At 42.9% G+C, this 17,303-nt stretch overlaps 1 protein-coding gene across 2 annotated transcripts; it reads left to right on the plus strand.

Annotated features, from left to right (window-relative positions):
- Positions 1-223: 223 nt before the first annotated feature.
- On the plus strand, positions 224-15,393 carry sec24d (SEC24 homolog D, COPII coat complex component). Of its 2 annotated transcripts, none has more exons than XM_079295207.1 (23): positions 224-294; positions 1,227-1,429; positions 1,874-1,976; positions 2,328-2,461; positions 2,652-3,152; positions 3,394-3,515; positions 3,670-3,781; positions 4,159-4,286; positions 5,972-6,110; positions 6,231-6,346; positions 7,230-7,354; positions 8,381-8,572; positions 8,667-8,760; positions 9,363-9,479; positions 9,639-9,809; positions 10,336-10,432; positions 10,533-10,678; positions 10,778-10,916; positions 11,497-11,615; positions 11,785-11,964; positions 12,114-12,305; positions 12,877-12,966; positions 13,086-15,393. In XM_079295207.1, exons 2-23 carry the CDS (start codon positions 1,279-1,281, stop codon positions 13,224-13,226), a joined length of 3,309 nt encoding a protein of 1,102 aa, XP_079151333.1. In that variant the 5' UTR covers positions 224-294; positions 1,227-1,278; the 3' UTR covers positions 13,227-15,393. The 2 variants fall into 2 exon arrangements, with proteins under 2 accessions (XP_079151333.1, XP_079151334.1); XM_079295208.1 differs by having other exon boundaries at positions 3,430-3,515.
- Positions 15,394-17,303: the final 1,910 nt, after the last annotated feature.

Here is a 17,303-nt window from a genome sequence, read left to right on the forward strand (position 1 = left end):
CGTTTCAAAACAAATATATAGGTAAACAGAACGTATAATGTGTGGCGATGTGCTGTAAAATCAGTATATGTAGAAACAAGTAGTGCGTTTGTGTCATTCATATCGTATAATAACTAGTATTTGTCGTTAATGATTTTATTTTGAAATGTATAACCGGAAACCGTGTCTTTTCCTCCTTGATGCTTTTTCCGTCGCATTAACAACGTAGCGACCGGTGCTTTGGTGGAGTTTGACGTGGCACTCTACATCCACTGAGGGCAATAGGCGTTGAAGAGGACTCTGCCCAATATCCAGGTAAATACTATTACGACAATGTATACACATACAGCCAATACAAATGTGTCATTCTGTCTCCCGTGTTTGTTAATTTGAAGGCATTTATGGTTGGAATAAACCCTGTGCAAAGGAAAAGTTTGTGGTAATTTCCGCGTAGCTAGTAAGATGTTTTCTGTCAACATGTGACGTTAATCAACACTTGGCTGAGGTGCTGTCACGTCACTGTGCTCTTTCCACACGGTGTTAAGCTGTCAGTCATACGGTACTAACGTTAAGATGGAGGATAAACATGCGTGTCCGTTCATCCGGGGTGTGAAATGAAAGAAGGCAGGGATGCTCAACTCATTAGCTATCATAACGGTCTTTGACGTGGCAATTCTCAGGAGGTGGCAGACACGATGAGGTATCGAGTGAACAATTTACCACGGTTATGTATTGCTCTTTGTGAATGAATTGGAGTTGAATGGTTTATTATGTAGTAGTAAAGGGCTTTCATGGAGTTGTCGTTACGCAGCTGATATTTTTGTTGACACCAGCTGTGCCGAAGTTCAACTTGTTTTAAAAGGTTTGTCACCCTGAAGAAGTCCACGGGGCAGGCCCATTGCTTTAAGAACTTAAAAAGTGTATTTAAAAAAAGTGTATTTAAATGGCCTTAATTACAGGCCTGTACGGGTATTCATATTTCCGGAATTGTGCAAATGTGAGAGAACATAAAAACTGACTCATGTCGTCACTTGAAGATAACATTGGCAAGGATATGCCTGCCTTATCTCTCAGCAACCAATGTCAAAGGTCCATGTTACATGAGTGTCGGTGATTGGACGAGGTCAAATATCAGTTGTTGGTGTGTGTGGCCTTGTACATATGCTAGATTTATGAATTTGTTTTGAACACATTACAGACTAAATAAAAATGCTTAACTTTCAAATGTCACTCTTTCAACTCAACAGGTTGTCAAAACTCATTCATCCTGGCATGAAAAGGCAGTGAAATCCCATCAAAATGAGTCAACAGGGTTATGTTGCCGCACCCCCGTACTCCCAGGCCCAGCCAGGGATGGGGGGCTACCAAGGTGGATTTGGAGCTGGTCCTGCACAGCCCCTCTATGGGCACTATGGTGGACCGCCTCAGGCATTCGCCACTCCACCAGCAGGTAAAAGACTCTGAAATAACATGGTTGGTAGGCTTTCATTCAACAAGCTTAATCTTGTGACCGAGCATGATCAGCTCAATCATTTTTGAATTGTACTAATTCGTGATTAAAGTCCAAACAACTTCCTAAAATCTCAGTCGAACTACTGACATCTTTAGAATGGAAGGTCAAGACGACATCAAAGAAGCTGTCATGCTTTCTTGGCAACAACGTTGCCACTGCGATCACAGTAGACACGATGGACATCACTGGAATTAAATGATCACCCGCATTGATGACCAAAATCTGACCCTGTTCTCACTTACATATTGACAGTTTCAAAAGTCTAGACACAAAATAAGTCGTGTTCAGATTATTTGGCGAGCTGTATTTCACCGGAATATACTTGAGTCTGTGAAGACTATGCAAATATTCTGCACACACTGTGTCCGTTACTCACCACAGGTATGATGAAATCACCAGTTTCCTCTGCTGCCGGTATGCCTACACCTCCAGCGTCCAATCAGTACAATCCAAATGTCCAGCAGAATGGCGCACATCCACAAAGGTAAACATTTTCACGAAACAGCAACTGTTTGGACAGCTTGGATGTAGAGTGCCACGTCAAACTTCCTCTCTGAAAGTATGAATGGAGAGTATGAATGTGCAAGTATTGCAGTTGAAATAGATGTCTGCAGTTGATGAACCATAAGAGGCCACAATTTTTGTTCTTATTGTTAAACTATATAATTGTCCAAGTAAAACGTTTTTTATTCCAATCAGCAAGGATTAGAAACGGATCTAATTGGACGATGTTATCAAAATGACATGCTGCATGTTTAAAAACAGGTTCAAGTATTAAGCACATCGTAAGACCACACTGTACCTGCTTTATATTAAGGCTCCTTATATTCCTCAGATACCCTGCTCCACCAGCTGCTTCTGCTTATGGACAACCTCTACAGTCCCCATACAACAGCATGGCTTCTATGGCCCCGCCTCCAGCACAGCAGCTCACCAATCAGATGAGTTCCATGAACTTGGGCAACTATGGTAAGTTTTCTATTTACTGATTTATACTTGTTACAGCATTGTGTGGCATACAGAGAAAAAGAAAAATAGAGCCCAAGTAACTATTTTTAAAAATCTGATGATAGTATTTGAGTTGACAGACAATGGATTTGAAAAATGACAGCAAGAATGACCTCACCAGATTTCTTCATTTCACTTCATGATTGTGTAGCCCCAGGTCCCATGCAGAGCCCACCTCCTCCAACAAGCTCTGTAGCCCAGCAGCCTTTCCAAACTTCCCTTCCTCCAGGAATGGGCCAGCCACAGATGCCTCCAGGCCCACAGTCACCCCACATGTCTCCACCACAGTCACCCCCAGCAAGCATGCCGATGGCAGGTCCACCGATGGCAGGTCAACAGATGGCAGGTCAACAGATGGCAGGTCAACAGATGGCAGGTCAACAGATGGCAGGCCCTCCAATGGCAGCCATGGGTAGACCCTTCCCCGGGCCACCTCCTTCAGGCCCCGGAGGTTTCCAGCAGGCTGGTCCCGGAGCTTTCCAGCAGCCTGGTCCCGGAGCTTTCCAGCAGCCGGGTCCCGGAGCTTTCCAGCAGCCTGGTCCCGGAGCTTTCCAGCAGCCTGGTCCAGGAGCTTTCCAGCAGCCTGGTCCAGGAGCTTTCCAGCAGCCTGGTCCCGGAGCTGCTGGTCCACCAGGATACCCACAGCAAGCAGGTAACCGTGACATAGTGAAGCAAAAAAAAAAGAAGACATCACACCAGTAAAAAGAGAATCATTTTTCAAGGGATATTACGTTTTCTTTTTACGTAAGATTGTGTTACTTACTGGCCAGTCAGGATAGAACTTTTTCTACAGCCTACATTTAGTCAAACAAAACAGAGCTCTGCTGCACACAATTCTACAATGTACCCAATAAATATTATTAACAGCCAATATATCCGATTTTAACGTATAGGTCAGTTTGGGGGACTCATGACTGGGCCCCAAGCAGGCATGCCAGGGGGCTTCCCTGGCGCACCAGGCGGACTGGCAGGACCACCTCAAAAGAAACTGGACCCTGACTCTATCCCCAGCATAGTGAGTAGACGGCTAATCCTCCTGAGACCGCATACCACCAACATACCACATTTCTGTCTTGGCTTTCTGTCAGCTTATTAATTCTTCAAAAGGCGTTTGGCTTGTGCGTGTTCTCTTTTTGATTGTGCTGAAATGCATAACTTGTCTGCTTTAGACTCAAGTCATCGAGGATGACCAAGTAAAACGAGGGGGACAAGTCTACAGCACAAACGTCAGAGGACAGGTTCCGCCTCTGGTCACCACCGACTTCACAGTACAGGACCAAGGTAACTCCTCATGACATTTAAACCTCTCTCCAATCACACACACCATTTGTAGTAGATGCCATTTTTTAGCAAATGTAGGTGAGCATCCAACTATAACTATTAAAACTTTTTTTTTTTCAAGTTTTCCTACAATTTCTACATAAGTCTACAGCATGTATACTTGTTGTGCATATCGAGTTCAGTAACTTGTCTGTCATTTTTGGTATGCACTTAATAATTCACAGGCGTTTGCTTAAAATGTAGATATTTCTTTGAGACATTGACTCTTTCTGGTCATCGTAACATGGAGACTTACAGTCCACACTTCTAACAACGGTAACAGAAATGTGCTCTGTCACAACATTGACGTCATTGAGCCTTCTGTTTGCTAATCCCAGGCAATGCCAGTCCCAGGTTCATGCGCTGCACCACCTACTCCCTGCCCTGCACTGCCGATCTGGCCAAACAGTGCCAAGTGCCCCTGGCCTGCATCATAAAACCCTTTGCCAATTTGCCAAAGAACGAGGTAAGTCATGGTTCATCGATAACAAAGCCAGTTGCTCCATCTAAAAATAACATGAACAATGCATAATCACCTGCTAAGATAAAACAAACAAAAAAAGAGAGGAATACTGAATACATTTGTTGTGGCTTTGCTGTGACGAAGCATGTTTTCAGGTGGGCTGTGAGTCAAACTCTTGCAGGGAATGATGCATGCTCATCGACACCAGTGTCTCACACAGATTGAGAATTTATTTTGGGAAGCAGCCATCACTTGAGTAGGCTGTGACACAGCACTGTGTCCAGAGTTTTGTTGATAGATTCCCCACTCTGTATGTTGACACATTGATGCATCACACATACGTTCAATCAGTCTGTACCTTCCATACAGACTTTTCAGAAGGAATAAAACTCCTACAACACAAAATAATCTTCTTTGCTGGCCCGAAATTCTATAAATAGGAAACATTGCATACAACACAATTCATCCCACACCAAAGCAATTCTATCCCCAGAGTGCAATGTGTTTTCTAAATGCTGTGTACTTCATTTCAAGAATGACTAATGACACTTACAGGAACACTTGTGGGAGACTGTGTTTTTCTGTAGTAGGAACACATGATAATTGCATTTCTGGTGGAGGTTTTTAGATCTATGTTACATTCTTAGCAAGTTAAGGCCACAATTGAGATGCATGGTTTTGTTTACGAATTCCATCTATGGTATTTACTTGTAGGATAGAGAATTCAGGACATCTACGATTTATTTCTAAAAGATTTAAAACAAATGAAAGCTACTTTAGAGTCCGCACGCACCGAATAGTCTTGATAAGATGTCTCTGTGTACTACACGAGTCAAGTTGTCCTGTGAATGGCCTCTTTTTGGATCATATGTGGTCCAACAATCCTGCCGAAGATATTTTCCTCCTCCACTGGCCTCGTCCCAGCCGTCCGTTGGCCTTTTTAGGCAATGTTAGCGTTCTCTCATCTGGCTTTAGGCTAATTAGCCAATGTCAGATCTGCAGGGACAAGATGTAAAACAATCTGAGTATTTCGCACTCTGGTTGTTTTAAATCGAGTTCAACATGGAGCATATTCACACTTCAATTCCATTACAATAGTAAACCTTAATCAATGCATCTGAGTTTGTACAGTACTCAAAAGGGCATGCTGTTGCACTTGGAAGCTGTTTGCATTGTTCTGTCATCCACAGGTTTTGTTCTCGGCACTAAACAGCTCCAAGACAATGTAAACACTTCTGCTCTCCACCTTGAAGTATACAGTCTAATAATACACCTACTTGCTCCCTTGTTTGCATGTGTTTTATGGTCGTCGAGTTCATTTTGAAGCAAACGTTTTCAATTTAGCCTGCCGGGAGTCTTTAATAAATAGCGATGAGACAGTTTCCATCTGCAGGCTGCATATGATGCACGGTAACAGTGCTGTGGGATGTATAGTAAACAGCTTCATGCTGAGCCTTTACATTCCTTGTGAGACAAATGTTCTGTCTATGAAAGTGCAATGTGTATCGTTTGGCTGCCATGGAATCACAGACAGATCAGAATTTGCATTGGTGTACTGTCCAGCAGGTGTACGAGTATGATCTAAATACAGTAAATTCTGCATTACTTAAACATCGCCCTTTTAAGGCAAAGATTTTGAACGCAAGGGCTAGCTGTTGACCATAATGTCTTTTTGTGTCCCTGTATAGACGCCTCTCTATGTTGTGAACCACGGTGAGACGGGCCCAATCCGCTGCAATCGATGCAAGGCCTACATGTGTCCCTACATGCAGTTCATTGATGGGGGGCGTCGCTACCAGTGCGGTTTCTGCAACTGCGTCAATGAAGGTAGAGTACAATGCAGAACATGTTGAGCAGCCTTCAATGTACTTGAAAGAAAATGAAAACAGGTGAATGTTAAACTATCAATAGGTCTACACTCAATCATATTGCTTTGTGTTACCGTAGTGCCGGTCTTCTATTTCCAACATCTGGACCACGTGGGCCGGAGGGTGGACTTCTACGAGAGGCCCGAGCTGTCCCTGGGATCCTACGAGTTTGTAGCTACCCTGGACTACTGCAAGGTACAGGAAAACTACCAAAGATCTATCAACTCCTGTCCAATGCACACCATGCAGAGTGGGTTCAGTTCATCAATAGAGACAAGCCCTTGAATTCATGGATTGTATGCTGGTGTAAAGCAGACTTTAATGCAGAGATAATGCATTAAAGTCAGTTTCCTATGGTCCTGTATCCACAGAATTGCATTATTGACGTTTCTGAGGGACCTTTTGGCACTCTACATTATTCATCATTGAGCTGCTTATCAAAACTGATGACGTGACAGTGTGCAACTCAAGTTGTTTCGCAAACAATTGAAAGACAGCAATGCCAATCAAGTTCACATCCCCATGGAGGCTGTGGCTGTTGAGAACAACAGAGTGAGCTGGCAAAGCTGAGTCACTTCACTGGCCTACTTTTGCTCTGTTTATTAAGACTTATAAACAGCCTCTGCAGGGCAGCTCTTAAACAAAAGCCTGCAAGGTAGTTACTGTGGAAATGTAACAATGTCTTACCGACAGTCCCCCCCACTCGCACACACTTTCATTGCCTTCCATTCAGGAGTTTATAACTGTCTTGGTCTCCTCACCGCTACTCCAAAGTTATAAGCAAGCACCAACGGCAACTAAATCTCTAATATTTGAGAACTAATAACAGAAACGGGAGGGGGAAGGCTGACTGGCAGGTCCCAGGTTCAGGGCCTCTGTTGATATGGTATATGAGTAAGACCTTAAATCAGAAGGTACCGGACTGAAAAGAGGAATATTTTTTAGTTTATTCAGGAGCTTAAGAACATTTTTCTTCATTTACTTTTCTAAATCGGGGCATTTTATGCTGCATGCCTATTGTGCCATGTTAGCGTGAGAAGATTTCATTCATTTCTCCTGCTGCCTTCTTCTCGCACAGAACAACAAGCCTCCGAATCCTCCTGCCTACGTCTTTATGATCGACGTGTCCTACAGCAACGTTAAAAGCGGACTGGTCAAACTGATATGTGATGAGCTGAAGACTCTACTGGAGAACCTGCCCAGGTACATGGTACACAAACACGGTCACACAGTACAGGTAGGAATGTAACATGCATCGTCTGCTTCTACACCGAGGATAGGATGATGCACGTCACCTGGTTACTCCTGAAATAACTTCTCTTTTCTCTGCGTCATCAGTGCCAAAAGCAATACATTCACATGTGTCTGCTGCCATGACATCATCCCTAAAACCCTAAATAGAAGGGTACTCCAGATAAGCCTCCTTGACTTCACTCGGCATTAAATACAGCATTTTCATGTTATTCTGCAGTATTTGCCAAATGTGTTTAGTTCACTCAAGATAAGCTGGAGCCCGGTTTAAGTAAATGCAGATGTGGACGTACCGTAGATTTCTTTTTTTTTTTTTTTTTTAAATCATCGTCACTGGTAGTTTTTAAATCACTGTCTGGTGGAGAAATAAATTCATCCAATCTGAATCGTTCTCTTTCCAACAGCACCTGTGACCTCCGCTCACAGAGAAGCTGTGGGCTCACGGGTGACCAGTGGCGTATTTACTTGTGCAGCAACTGTTTCAAGCCACACTACATGTTCCTCAGTGTGTCGGCATGATTTAAGAAGAGGGAATTACAAACTGCAGTTGGCAGTGTCATGAAAGAATGCTTTTAAATTACTGCGATGGTGAAAGGTTTTGATATGTGGTTTTGGTTTTAAGATAGCGACCACGTCCCAATTCAGAATGTTCTGATGGATGTCGGGGGGTTTCAAGTTTGCAGTAATAAATTAATAGGAACTTTATTTTCAACTGTGCAGTTCTGTCAAAGAAGAGTATATGCTCCCTGTAAGTATTGCCAACATGTAACTTAATGCTTTCCAGAAAACCTCTGAGGAATTTATTCGGAAAATACAGACATGCCAAACAAAGTATTACCCTCTTATTAAAAGAAGTCATTTGATTGTTGTAGACATGACAGCTGCACACATGCAGCCATTGTTAATCCCATTTCAACTGACTTACTAGAAACATCCAGGAATTTACCGAGGCCTGTTCTCTCTCTCTCTCTCTCACAGTGAGGAAGGTATGGAGAGCTCCGCCATTAAGGTTGGCTTTGTCACCTACAACAAGGTCCTCCACTTCTACAACGTGAAGAGCGCTTTGGCCCAGCCCCAGATGATGGTGGTTTCAGACACAGCGGAGATGTTTGTCCCGCTGCTCGATGGCTTCCTCGTCAACTATCAGGACTCGAGGGCCGTGATCTACAAGTGAGATGCGACACGCGTCATTCGACCAGGCAGTGAGAACAATGTGACATGTCAATTATGCCCAAAGCCTAATCCTGTCCCCTCTCCTCTCCAGCCTCCTGGACCAAATCCCTGATATGTTTGCAGACACCAACGAGAGTGAAACGGTCTTTGTTCCCGTCATCCAGGCCGGCGTGGAGGCATTTAAGGTTAGCCGCAGTGTGACATCTGTCAACATGAAGTGGGAGGCCAGGGGCCTGCTGGAACCTCCCCGAGTCATGCCTGGCTGTTCTAGCTTTGCATAGAGACTATTGGGCGTGGGAAGGGAAAGATCGTACGTCATTAGCTTCCTATTTAATTAACAGGCCACATTTGATGAGCTGGTCCTCTGTATCTTTTGGTAAATTTCATCCCTATACTGATGGATTCCAAAAACATGTTTTTTTTTTATTCCCGATATGTTTGTGTTTACTTTCAAGTCCAACAAACGTTCCCAGTAATATGAGGTCATTGTTTTGGCGCGCAGTCAAGGACAAGTTCACACAGCTTTCAATTGGAAGCAGCTGTGGCAATACACAACAGCAAACTGCAAAGAGTTTGGGTATTGCTGACGTCTTTATCTTTCAGTCGTCAGTTTCTTTTGCAATCTCTCTTAAAAATAAAGTTTTATTATTATTATTATTAGAATCTAATCCTCTGCAGAAGTGGAATCTTGCACCTTGTGAACTTGTGGTGTCATTGTAAAGAACACACTACACACCTTCTTGTGATATTCTGTTGGAGATCTTATCCGTTATTCTCTCCCCTCCAGGCAGCAGAATGTGGCGGAAAGCTCTTCATCTTCCAGTCCTCCATGCCCACTGCTGAGGCTCCTGGCAAGCTGAAGAACAGGGATGACAAAAAGCTGGTCAACACCGACAAAGAGAAAGTGAGTCGCTTGTATTTTACAACTTATTCTAAACACCAAATACAGACTGCTGGCAGTTTATGATTGAGTAAAAGTGTCGGGCTTAATTGCAGTAAGCATAGAAACTCACCTGCATGAGTGGAGACTTGTCCAAAAATAAATTCTGTTTTTTCTTCTTAGACCCTGTTCCAGCCTCAGAAAGGAGTGTATGAGCAGCTGTCGAAGGAGTGTGTGGCACAGGGCTGCTGTGTGGATCTCTTCCTCTTTCCAAGCCAGTACATGGACATTGCAACCATGGCAGATGTGCCCTCGCACACCGGAGGCTCCGTCTACAAGTACAACAACTTCCAGGCAAGCACACCCGTTTACAGTTTGTTCAGGCCACTGAAAACACATGCAAAGATGCTGCAAGCAAGCCACAGTGATGCAACACTTCATATAAAGCCTCATATATCTGGTGCAGTACCCACAGCGTATTATTGACCCGTCCCATAGGAATGGTGCAACAAGCGTGGGAAAGGACTCCCTCAAACTGTACAAACACGCCACATACAAAGGCAGTACAATGTAATTTAACACAGACCGACAATATCTATAATAAATAGGTTTATAATGACAGTACAATGTAGCCGGTTAACACAAAACAGTACAGCATTTTATTACCATTAAAAAGAAAGTAATTAAGTGTGGTAGAAACACTTTGTTGTTCATTTTGGCCCAAGCCGACATTTCAGTCAATCATCTCTCTGTATGAGACAAAATGAGTCCAAGGCTTATTGTCATTGGCGTGGGACCAATTCTGTGACATTACTGCCATCTGCTGGTTAAAACCATTACTAAGATTTGCTGCTGACTCAAATATACTCGATGTTGCCAGGTGGAGACTGACGGCGAGCATTTCCTGAGAGACCTCAGAAAAGACGTGCAGAAGAGCATCGGATTTGATGCCATCATGCGTGTTCGTACCAGTACAGGTCAGGAATAGTCTTCAGAGACTTTGCATTTGGTATGTGCCAATGTATCAGCGAGAGTTTCCTCTCAGTCATCTGCACTACTGTGCATGTCTGCCCTCAGGTTTCAGAGCCACAGAGTTCTTCGGTGCCGTCCATATGAACAACACCACAGATATCGAGATGGCAGCTGTGGATTGTGATAAGGCACTGACCGTAGAGTTCAAGCACGACGACACGCTCAGTGAGGAGACTGGGGCTCTCATGCAGGTAGGTGTCTTTTTTTAAAACCCCCACATGTTTGCCGTTTGGTCAGGAGATAAATGCCCACGCTTTGGTCAAAACTAATGTTTGGACTCCGTTTCCCAGTGTGCCTTGCTGTACACCACCATCAATGGCCAGCGACGTCTCCGCGTCCACAACCTCAGTCTGAACTGCAGCTTGCAGTTGTCGGAGTTGTACAAGAGCTGCGAGACAGACTCGCTCATCAACTTCTTTGCCAAATCAGGTGACTGTCCTCGTTTACGTCTCTGGACTGACACTTATCCATCTCATCCACACTTACAGCTTCATTTTATCACTATAGCCAAATGCAGAAAAGATGTATTCTTCCTCCCATGGCTTGTAAGCAGTCAATTATTTCATGAGGCAGTCATTCCAGACAGTCGGCTTGCTTTCTTTGAGGGTGTCATGTAGTGCAGACGTAGCCTGCTGATGTACCTTTGTTGAATTTACCCCATGCATCACTCGATAATCTACTCATACCCACAGACTTACGGGTGAAAGAAGAATGAGTCATGGAAATGAGGACCACATGTTTCAGATGAAGTACAGATGACAATGAGCCTTTTTGTAATTCGCACATAGTGAGCCCTAAGTACAGCTGTGTTGCCGACCTTCAGTTGCCTTCTTTCATTTGTCCGTCTACTCTTCAACTCCCCTGTGCTCTCTCTCTCTCTTCCCCTGCTCGATTTTTTTTCCTCATCTTCCATCCTTTGCGGTTTACTCCACTACGCCTCCTAAGCTGCCAGTTAGGCCCGTTGGTTCCTCTCCGGTCTTTGAACTTACCCTTTCTCATGCCCACTCAGCTTGCCGTGCCATGTTGAACCAGCCCCTGAAGAATGTGAGGGAGATCCTGGTCAACCAGACGGCCCACATGCTGGCCTGCTACAGGAAGAACTGTGCCAGCCCCTCCGCCGCCAGCCAGGTCAGTGCAGGGCAGCAACTGGATTCAAATTGGTTGTATTTAGATTTTAGAACACAACAGAACTCTTATGTACATTACATATGTGACACAATTAATATCTGTGACCACAACCGTTATCACACATCCATCTCTCAGAAAGTAATGTTTTCATGCCTGTATCCATATATAGCTGATCCTGCCTGATGCCATGAAGGTGTTTCCGGTCTACATGAACAGCCTGATGAAAACTGCTCCCATGGTCGGCAGCACAGAGCTCTCAACAGATGAGAGAGCCCATCAACGGCTGTTGATCATGGGCATGGGGGTGGAGGACACACGGCTGCTGCTCTACCCACGCCTCACCCCACTGGTACAGGAAAAACCTACATACACGCCGTGCACAGTATCTTTTGTGGAACACTATCAATTACACTGTTGAGGCAAATCATTTGTACATTTAGCGTGTATATATATCTAATATCAGACAATGTTTTAATCCAATACATTTGCTGTTTTTAGCACAACATGGACGTTAGCACCGAGGCTGTGCCTGCTCCGGTGCGCTGCTCGGAGGAGCGCCTGACAGACGCCGGCATGTTCCTGCTGGAGAACGGCCACTCCATGTTCCTGTGGCTGGGCCAAGCGATCCCTCCAGATCTCATCCAGAGCATCTTCAACCTGCCCTCCCTCGCCCACCTGCAAGGACACGTGGTCAGAATTGATTTATTCGCATTTCCACCTCAACATATTTATAAACCAAATAAAAACAAGTTTACTTCAGATAAGAGATATTAGACGAGACATTTCTTACCTTTTTGGTGCCTGTATACGTTACATGTGGGAGAATGTCTGGATGTTCGGTTGGGCAAAATGACAAGTCCACTTGTGAGACACTTCACAACTCAAAAACTTTATTCATAATGAATCTTACATCCGACCATGATTTACATCCAAATAAAATCAACTCAGCAAGTTTAAACTGAGCCAACATTATCACAACACAAAGTTAAATCATGGACATGTATTGTCATGGTAGAGCTCAAACACTTGAACATTTGGCACTGGTACTTAAGAGGACGAATCAAGGATGGCAAATAGTAGGCAGCATTATTATTTCTAGTAAAAAGTACCAACTTCATTGAATCAAGGCTGTTTGTTTACCATCCTCCAATCAGTACATCATGATGTTCTTTGATACCGCCAAGGACAACATGTTGCACTCGTACCAGTGACTCATTAACCCTCATTGTAGACTAAACCAACCGTGGAATGTTGTTTTCAGTGTGCGCTGCCAGAACTGGACAACCCATTGTCAAAGAAGGTCCGATCCATCATCAACGGCCTGATCGAAGCGCGGCCGAAGTCTATGAAGGTAAGGTACCCAGAGCAGCAACATAGTCCCAAACAAAGGTCAATGTGCACGTGGAGCACAGCTGGTATTGAAAGATTCATGGAAACCGATCACAATTTGCTTATGTTTTCCCCCCTCAGCTCCATATCGTGAGGCAGAAAGACAAACCGGAGATGGTGTTCCGTCAGTTCCTGGTGGAGGATAAAGGCCTGCACGGGGGAGCTTCCTACATGGACTTCCTTTGCTACGTTCACAGAGAAATCAGGCAGCTGCTCACCTAACCACCACGCCGGCGCTTGGCCTCAGCGTCTCCTGTCGACTGGCCTGGGAGGAACGGACCATGCACAAACCTCACAGGGTCAGTCTCAGTCGGCTCAATCGTAAGGATGGTCCACAGAAAGAAACTTCCTAAGTGTTTCACAAAGACAGAGGAAGAAAACAGGAAGCTTTTGAGATTTATCCTCGAGTCCACAGCTGCCTTTCCAACATGCTTTTGTCCCCCTTAAGTGTACACACAGTATGATCTTCAAATAGCCACTTGTCACTTGAAGAACGTCGAAGTAAGACATGGACAACACATCCAGCATTTCCCGCACAGATACTTTGTGTGATGAACTGTGGAGACTGGAATGAGATCAGTGTCTGAGGCTGTAATGCATTTTGGCATAAAGCCCATGGGCATAAGCAATACACCACATATCTCCACAGGGCAGTCGATTGAGTTTCACATTTCACTTTGTAGATGTACAGGCTCAGACGAGAGGTTATTTGTGGGCAATACTGTAGATGTTCACTTTGGAACTGAATAAAGCTGGCCAGTCTTTGTTATACATGAGTCTCAATAACTCATTTTAAAATCTTAATATCTTTTTTTTAAACTAGTACAGAAATTGTACCATATTTAAATGACTTATAGAGGCTTCCACATTCATATGTGTCACACTTTTGCCGTCCGAGTGGAAATTGACTCAAATAAGCGTACACACGAGTAGTGCATCGACAGTATCAGGTTATTCATAATCTAGCAGAAACATCGCAGCAGCTGCCAGGACTGAAAATGATTCCTGTCATCACGCCATGAGTGATACAAAGCAGTCGAGTCGCACATACCCCCCAAAACCAAACAAAGATTTGGATTTTCTGACCATTTATAGCAGAGACTTGGTCTCTGTGACGCAGAAAACATTTTGTTTTGGTGTTCTGCTGTGAAATGATCACAGCTGTTTACATAGAGAGCAAGGACAAACTCACATGTCCTGATGAAAAATTACTTCTTTTTTTTTACACTTCGCGAGTCAGAATTTGAATTAAAAAAAGGGACGCATAAGGGAACGGATTTCTAATGATGCCGAGAGACATCAGCGGAAAGCAGTTTAGGGACCAAATATAAAGCTTTTACTTAAAACTGCCACAAAAAAATAATGTTGGGAGTGACACTCTTTTTTTTTTAAATACTTTCCAGCCAGCTCCAACAATGCCATATTATGACAATACAACCACCAGTTACTGTTGGACTATCAGATCTGTGTCGGCTCACTCTTCAAACCAAATTCAGCAAAATCTTTTTACACTAATAAATACAATCTGCATAATTTTCCATGATGAGATTTAACATTTGAGTCTTGTGTACAGCAACAGCATCGTACTGCATTGCTGGTTTTTATTGCGATGATCGCTCTGTGTAACTCATGTATGTATTTGATATACGTTGTACGATTCTTTGTGTGTGTGTGTGAGGCTCACAAAAAGTATTTTTGTACATGAAATACACAGTGTTTTTTCAAAATATTGCCATCTGCCTTAAGTTGATGTAGTTGTTAAAACACACACTAAAGTATACGTCTGAGACGTCTTTGGCTGATTTCAATCGTTTTAGTTTGTATGCAAACTGATCTCAGGTAATTTGGGTACCTTATTAAAGTTGGAAGAAGTGATTTCAATAGAACTGGAAAGATGGCCGGTTGTTTTTTTTTGTTTTTTAGCATCAGTACCGATGGGTTTGGTCTGCCATGTATATTTTTTCCAAACCCGTAACAATGTTTTGCTTGTACAGTTCAGAAAATTCAGCCGATTAAGAATTTCTTTAAGAACATGTTTGTCAAAATATTAAAACACAGAAAACCCACCAGGTGACCTGTATGTTGCTTTCAAAGAAAATATATTCAATGCAAGCCGGAATTAGTCCGTATTGAAGGTAGCACTCATCAAAATGTACACATTCAGTCTGCTGATTGGTCACTTTCCTATAAGTGAGACATCTACTGTGCAGCACACACAAATGACTCCAGACACAAGGGCACTAGAATCAATACACACACAGCCAACAATATTCATTTTGTTTCTTACGTCATTAACCTTAATCCAGTCCAGGGTGCAAAATGTATTTTTGTACCTGTGTGTTATCCACTTGCCACCATGAGGGGGCGTCACATGACTGAATATGATGGACAATAAAAGTACTTCTTACCATAATCGTGAACAAATGCTGGTTTATAAAACATGCACGATAGATAGATAGAGAGAGATATATAGATAGATAGATAGATATATATATCGATGTCTCTCAAAGATAGAACTCCTCTCAGACGTCTAACGAACACCGAATAGAAAGATTTGTTTCTTGCTGAATTCCACTTTCATAGCACACATGTAAACAATAGATGTTAAAGGCTCTACAATATGTAATTTAACACAAATTTGAAAGTTTCATGTGTATAGTTTATTTTTTTCACTTACAGAAGAAATGTAGAAATAAACATATCTACATCCACCGGGATATATTGTAGATATGCGAAGAAGGGGGTCGTATCCATTGTATCAGTAGCGTTTCATAATCATAATGCTGAGACAAAATAAAGATTTGTACAAACAGTAAGGCACACAAACACAAATCAAGGAAGAAATGGCAATTTCTTGATGGAAATATACAGATCATGAGTAAAAAAAAAAAAAAAAAAAAAATTGTATTTATCACTCTCATTACTAAACTAACCAGCACAAACCAGATTTGTTGCTGTTTGTGATACTGTTTGAACACTTGATAATCTGTTAAATGCTGCAAAGTATTCACCACAAATCCAAACAATTCAAAAGTGTATGTCAGATCTCCGGCTGGTTTGATGGATACTTCCTGTACCCAACATCCAAGTCTTTGTGAAAAAGAAGAAGAGGAAAAAGTCAGTAACTTACTTACATAAAGTTCAGACACTTCAGTGGTCCAGTAGATTCCAACAAGCAACAGGAAGTCCCGTAAGTGAGACTTGTCCCCAGCATGCCTGGTGTTTGATCACATTTGAGGCCAAGCAAAGCTTTAATCACATACAGCAGGAGCCAATCAGGCTGAATAGGTGTGGGCGGGCCTTTGGCCCAGAGGAGGAGGAGGAAAACAGCAGGAAGAGTATCAGCCGACAACCCCAAAAATACGAGTATAATACAAAGTTACACCAATCAAACCCCACTGCCCTTTCTTTTTAAAAACAATGAATTATATGAACAAATCTAAAGACCTGAAACTCACCCGAGAGCAAACTTTCATTTCATACTGTACAAGCAATCTTTTGTACAATGGCCATAATACCATATAAATAACCTCAAACACTGCTCTTAGGGTAACCTCCTGAACAGTGTTTTCAAAAACAAAAACAAATTCATAGATGGTTTGCTTTACAGAGAATATACATACATAGGCTCAAATGAAAGCAGCATTTATCTTATGACAAAAGATCGTCTAATGTTATACTGGTGGTAACTATCGCTACCCGTGTGCTTCTGTCGACCAACCATCGATTTTATGGTCCAATTTTGACATCAATACAATCCTTGCGTTGTCTCGTTCTAGTTGGCAAGTAAACATGAACAAAGTTGTGAAGTTTCTCATAGAGTTCTAATGCTTTATCAATGTAAATACAATTGAAAATGGTCAAATGTGGAACTAAGTTGGGGTAAGAACACTCTGGAATCGAGAGCCAGTCGGGCATGTAAAATGAGAGAGGGGTGTGAAGTGGCCGTGTATACTTTTGCTCTTATTCTTTATGCTGTATAAAGTCACAGTGATTTCACTTGGCAGTAAATAAAACAAGTCAAGGCTGCAGCAGAGTGAGAGACGTCCTGTTTAAAGCTCTTCATCACAAATCTCCCCCGAGTGTTTGTAACGTCGGAGGCTAATGCACTCTGCAGCACTCGCTGTTCAGCAAATAGAAAGACACTCCAGAGACAAATGGTGGAAATCAACCTTGACGTTCAGATGCTTTCATTTTGAAAGTTAAACCCGAAAACACTCCCCCCCCCCCCCCCCCCTCCTTTCTATTCATTGTCATATAATACAGTTCAACGATTTATTTACTAAAAATGTTCAAAAG

Source organism: Melanostigma gelatinosum (assembly GCF_949748355.1).
Source record: "Melanostigma gelatinosum genome assembly, chromosome: 23".
NCBI classification, from domain to species: Eukaryota; Metazoa; Chordata; class Actinopteri; order Perciformes; family Zoarcidae; genus Melanostigma; species Melanostigma gelatinosum.

What these genes read in the sequence shown, in the direction of transcription:
- sec24d (XM_079295207.1), top strand. Translation starts at nt 1,279, where the DNA reads ATGAGTCAACAGGGTTATGTTGCCGCACCCCCGTACTCCCAGGCCCAG. An exon ending in CTTCACAGTACAGGACCAAG is followed by an intron (nt 3,782 to 4,158) that starts GTAACTCCTCAT and finishes TGCTAATCCCAG; the next exon opens with GCAATGCCAGTCCCAGGTTC. An exon ending in CCAATTTGCCAAAGAACGAG is followed by an intron (nt 4,287 to 5,971) that starts GTAAGTCATGGT and finishes GTCCCTGTATAG; the next exon opens with ACGCCTCTCTATGTTGTGAA.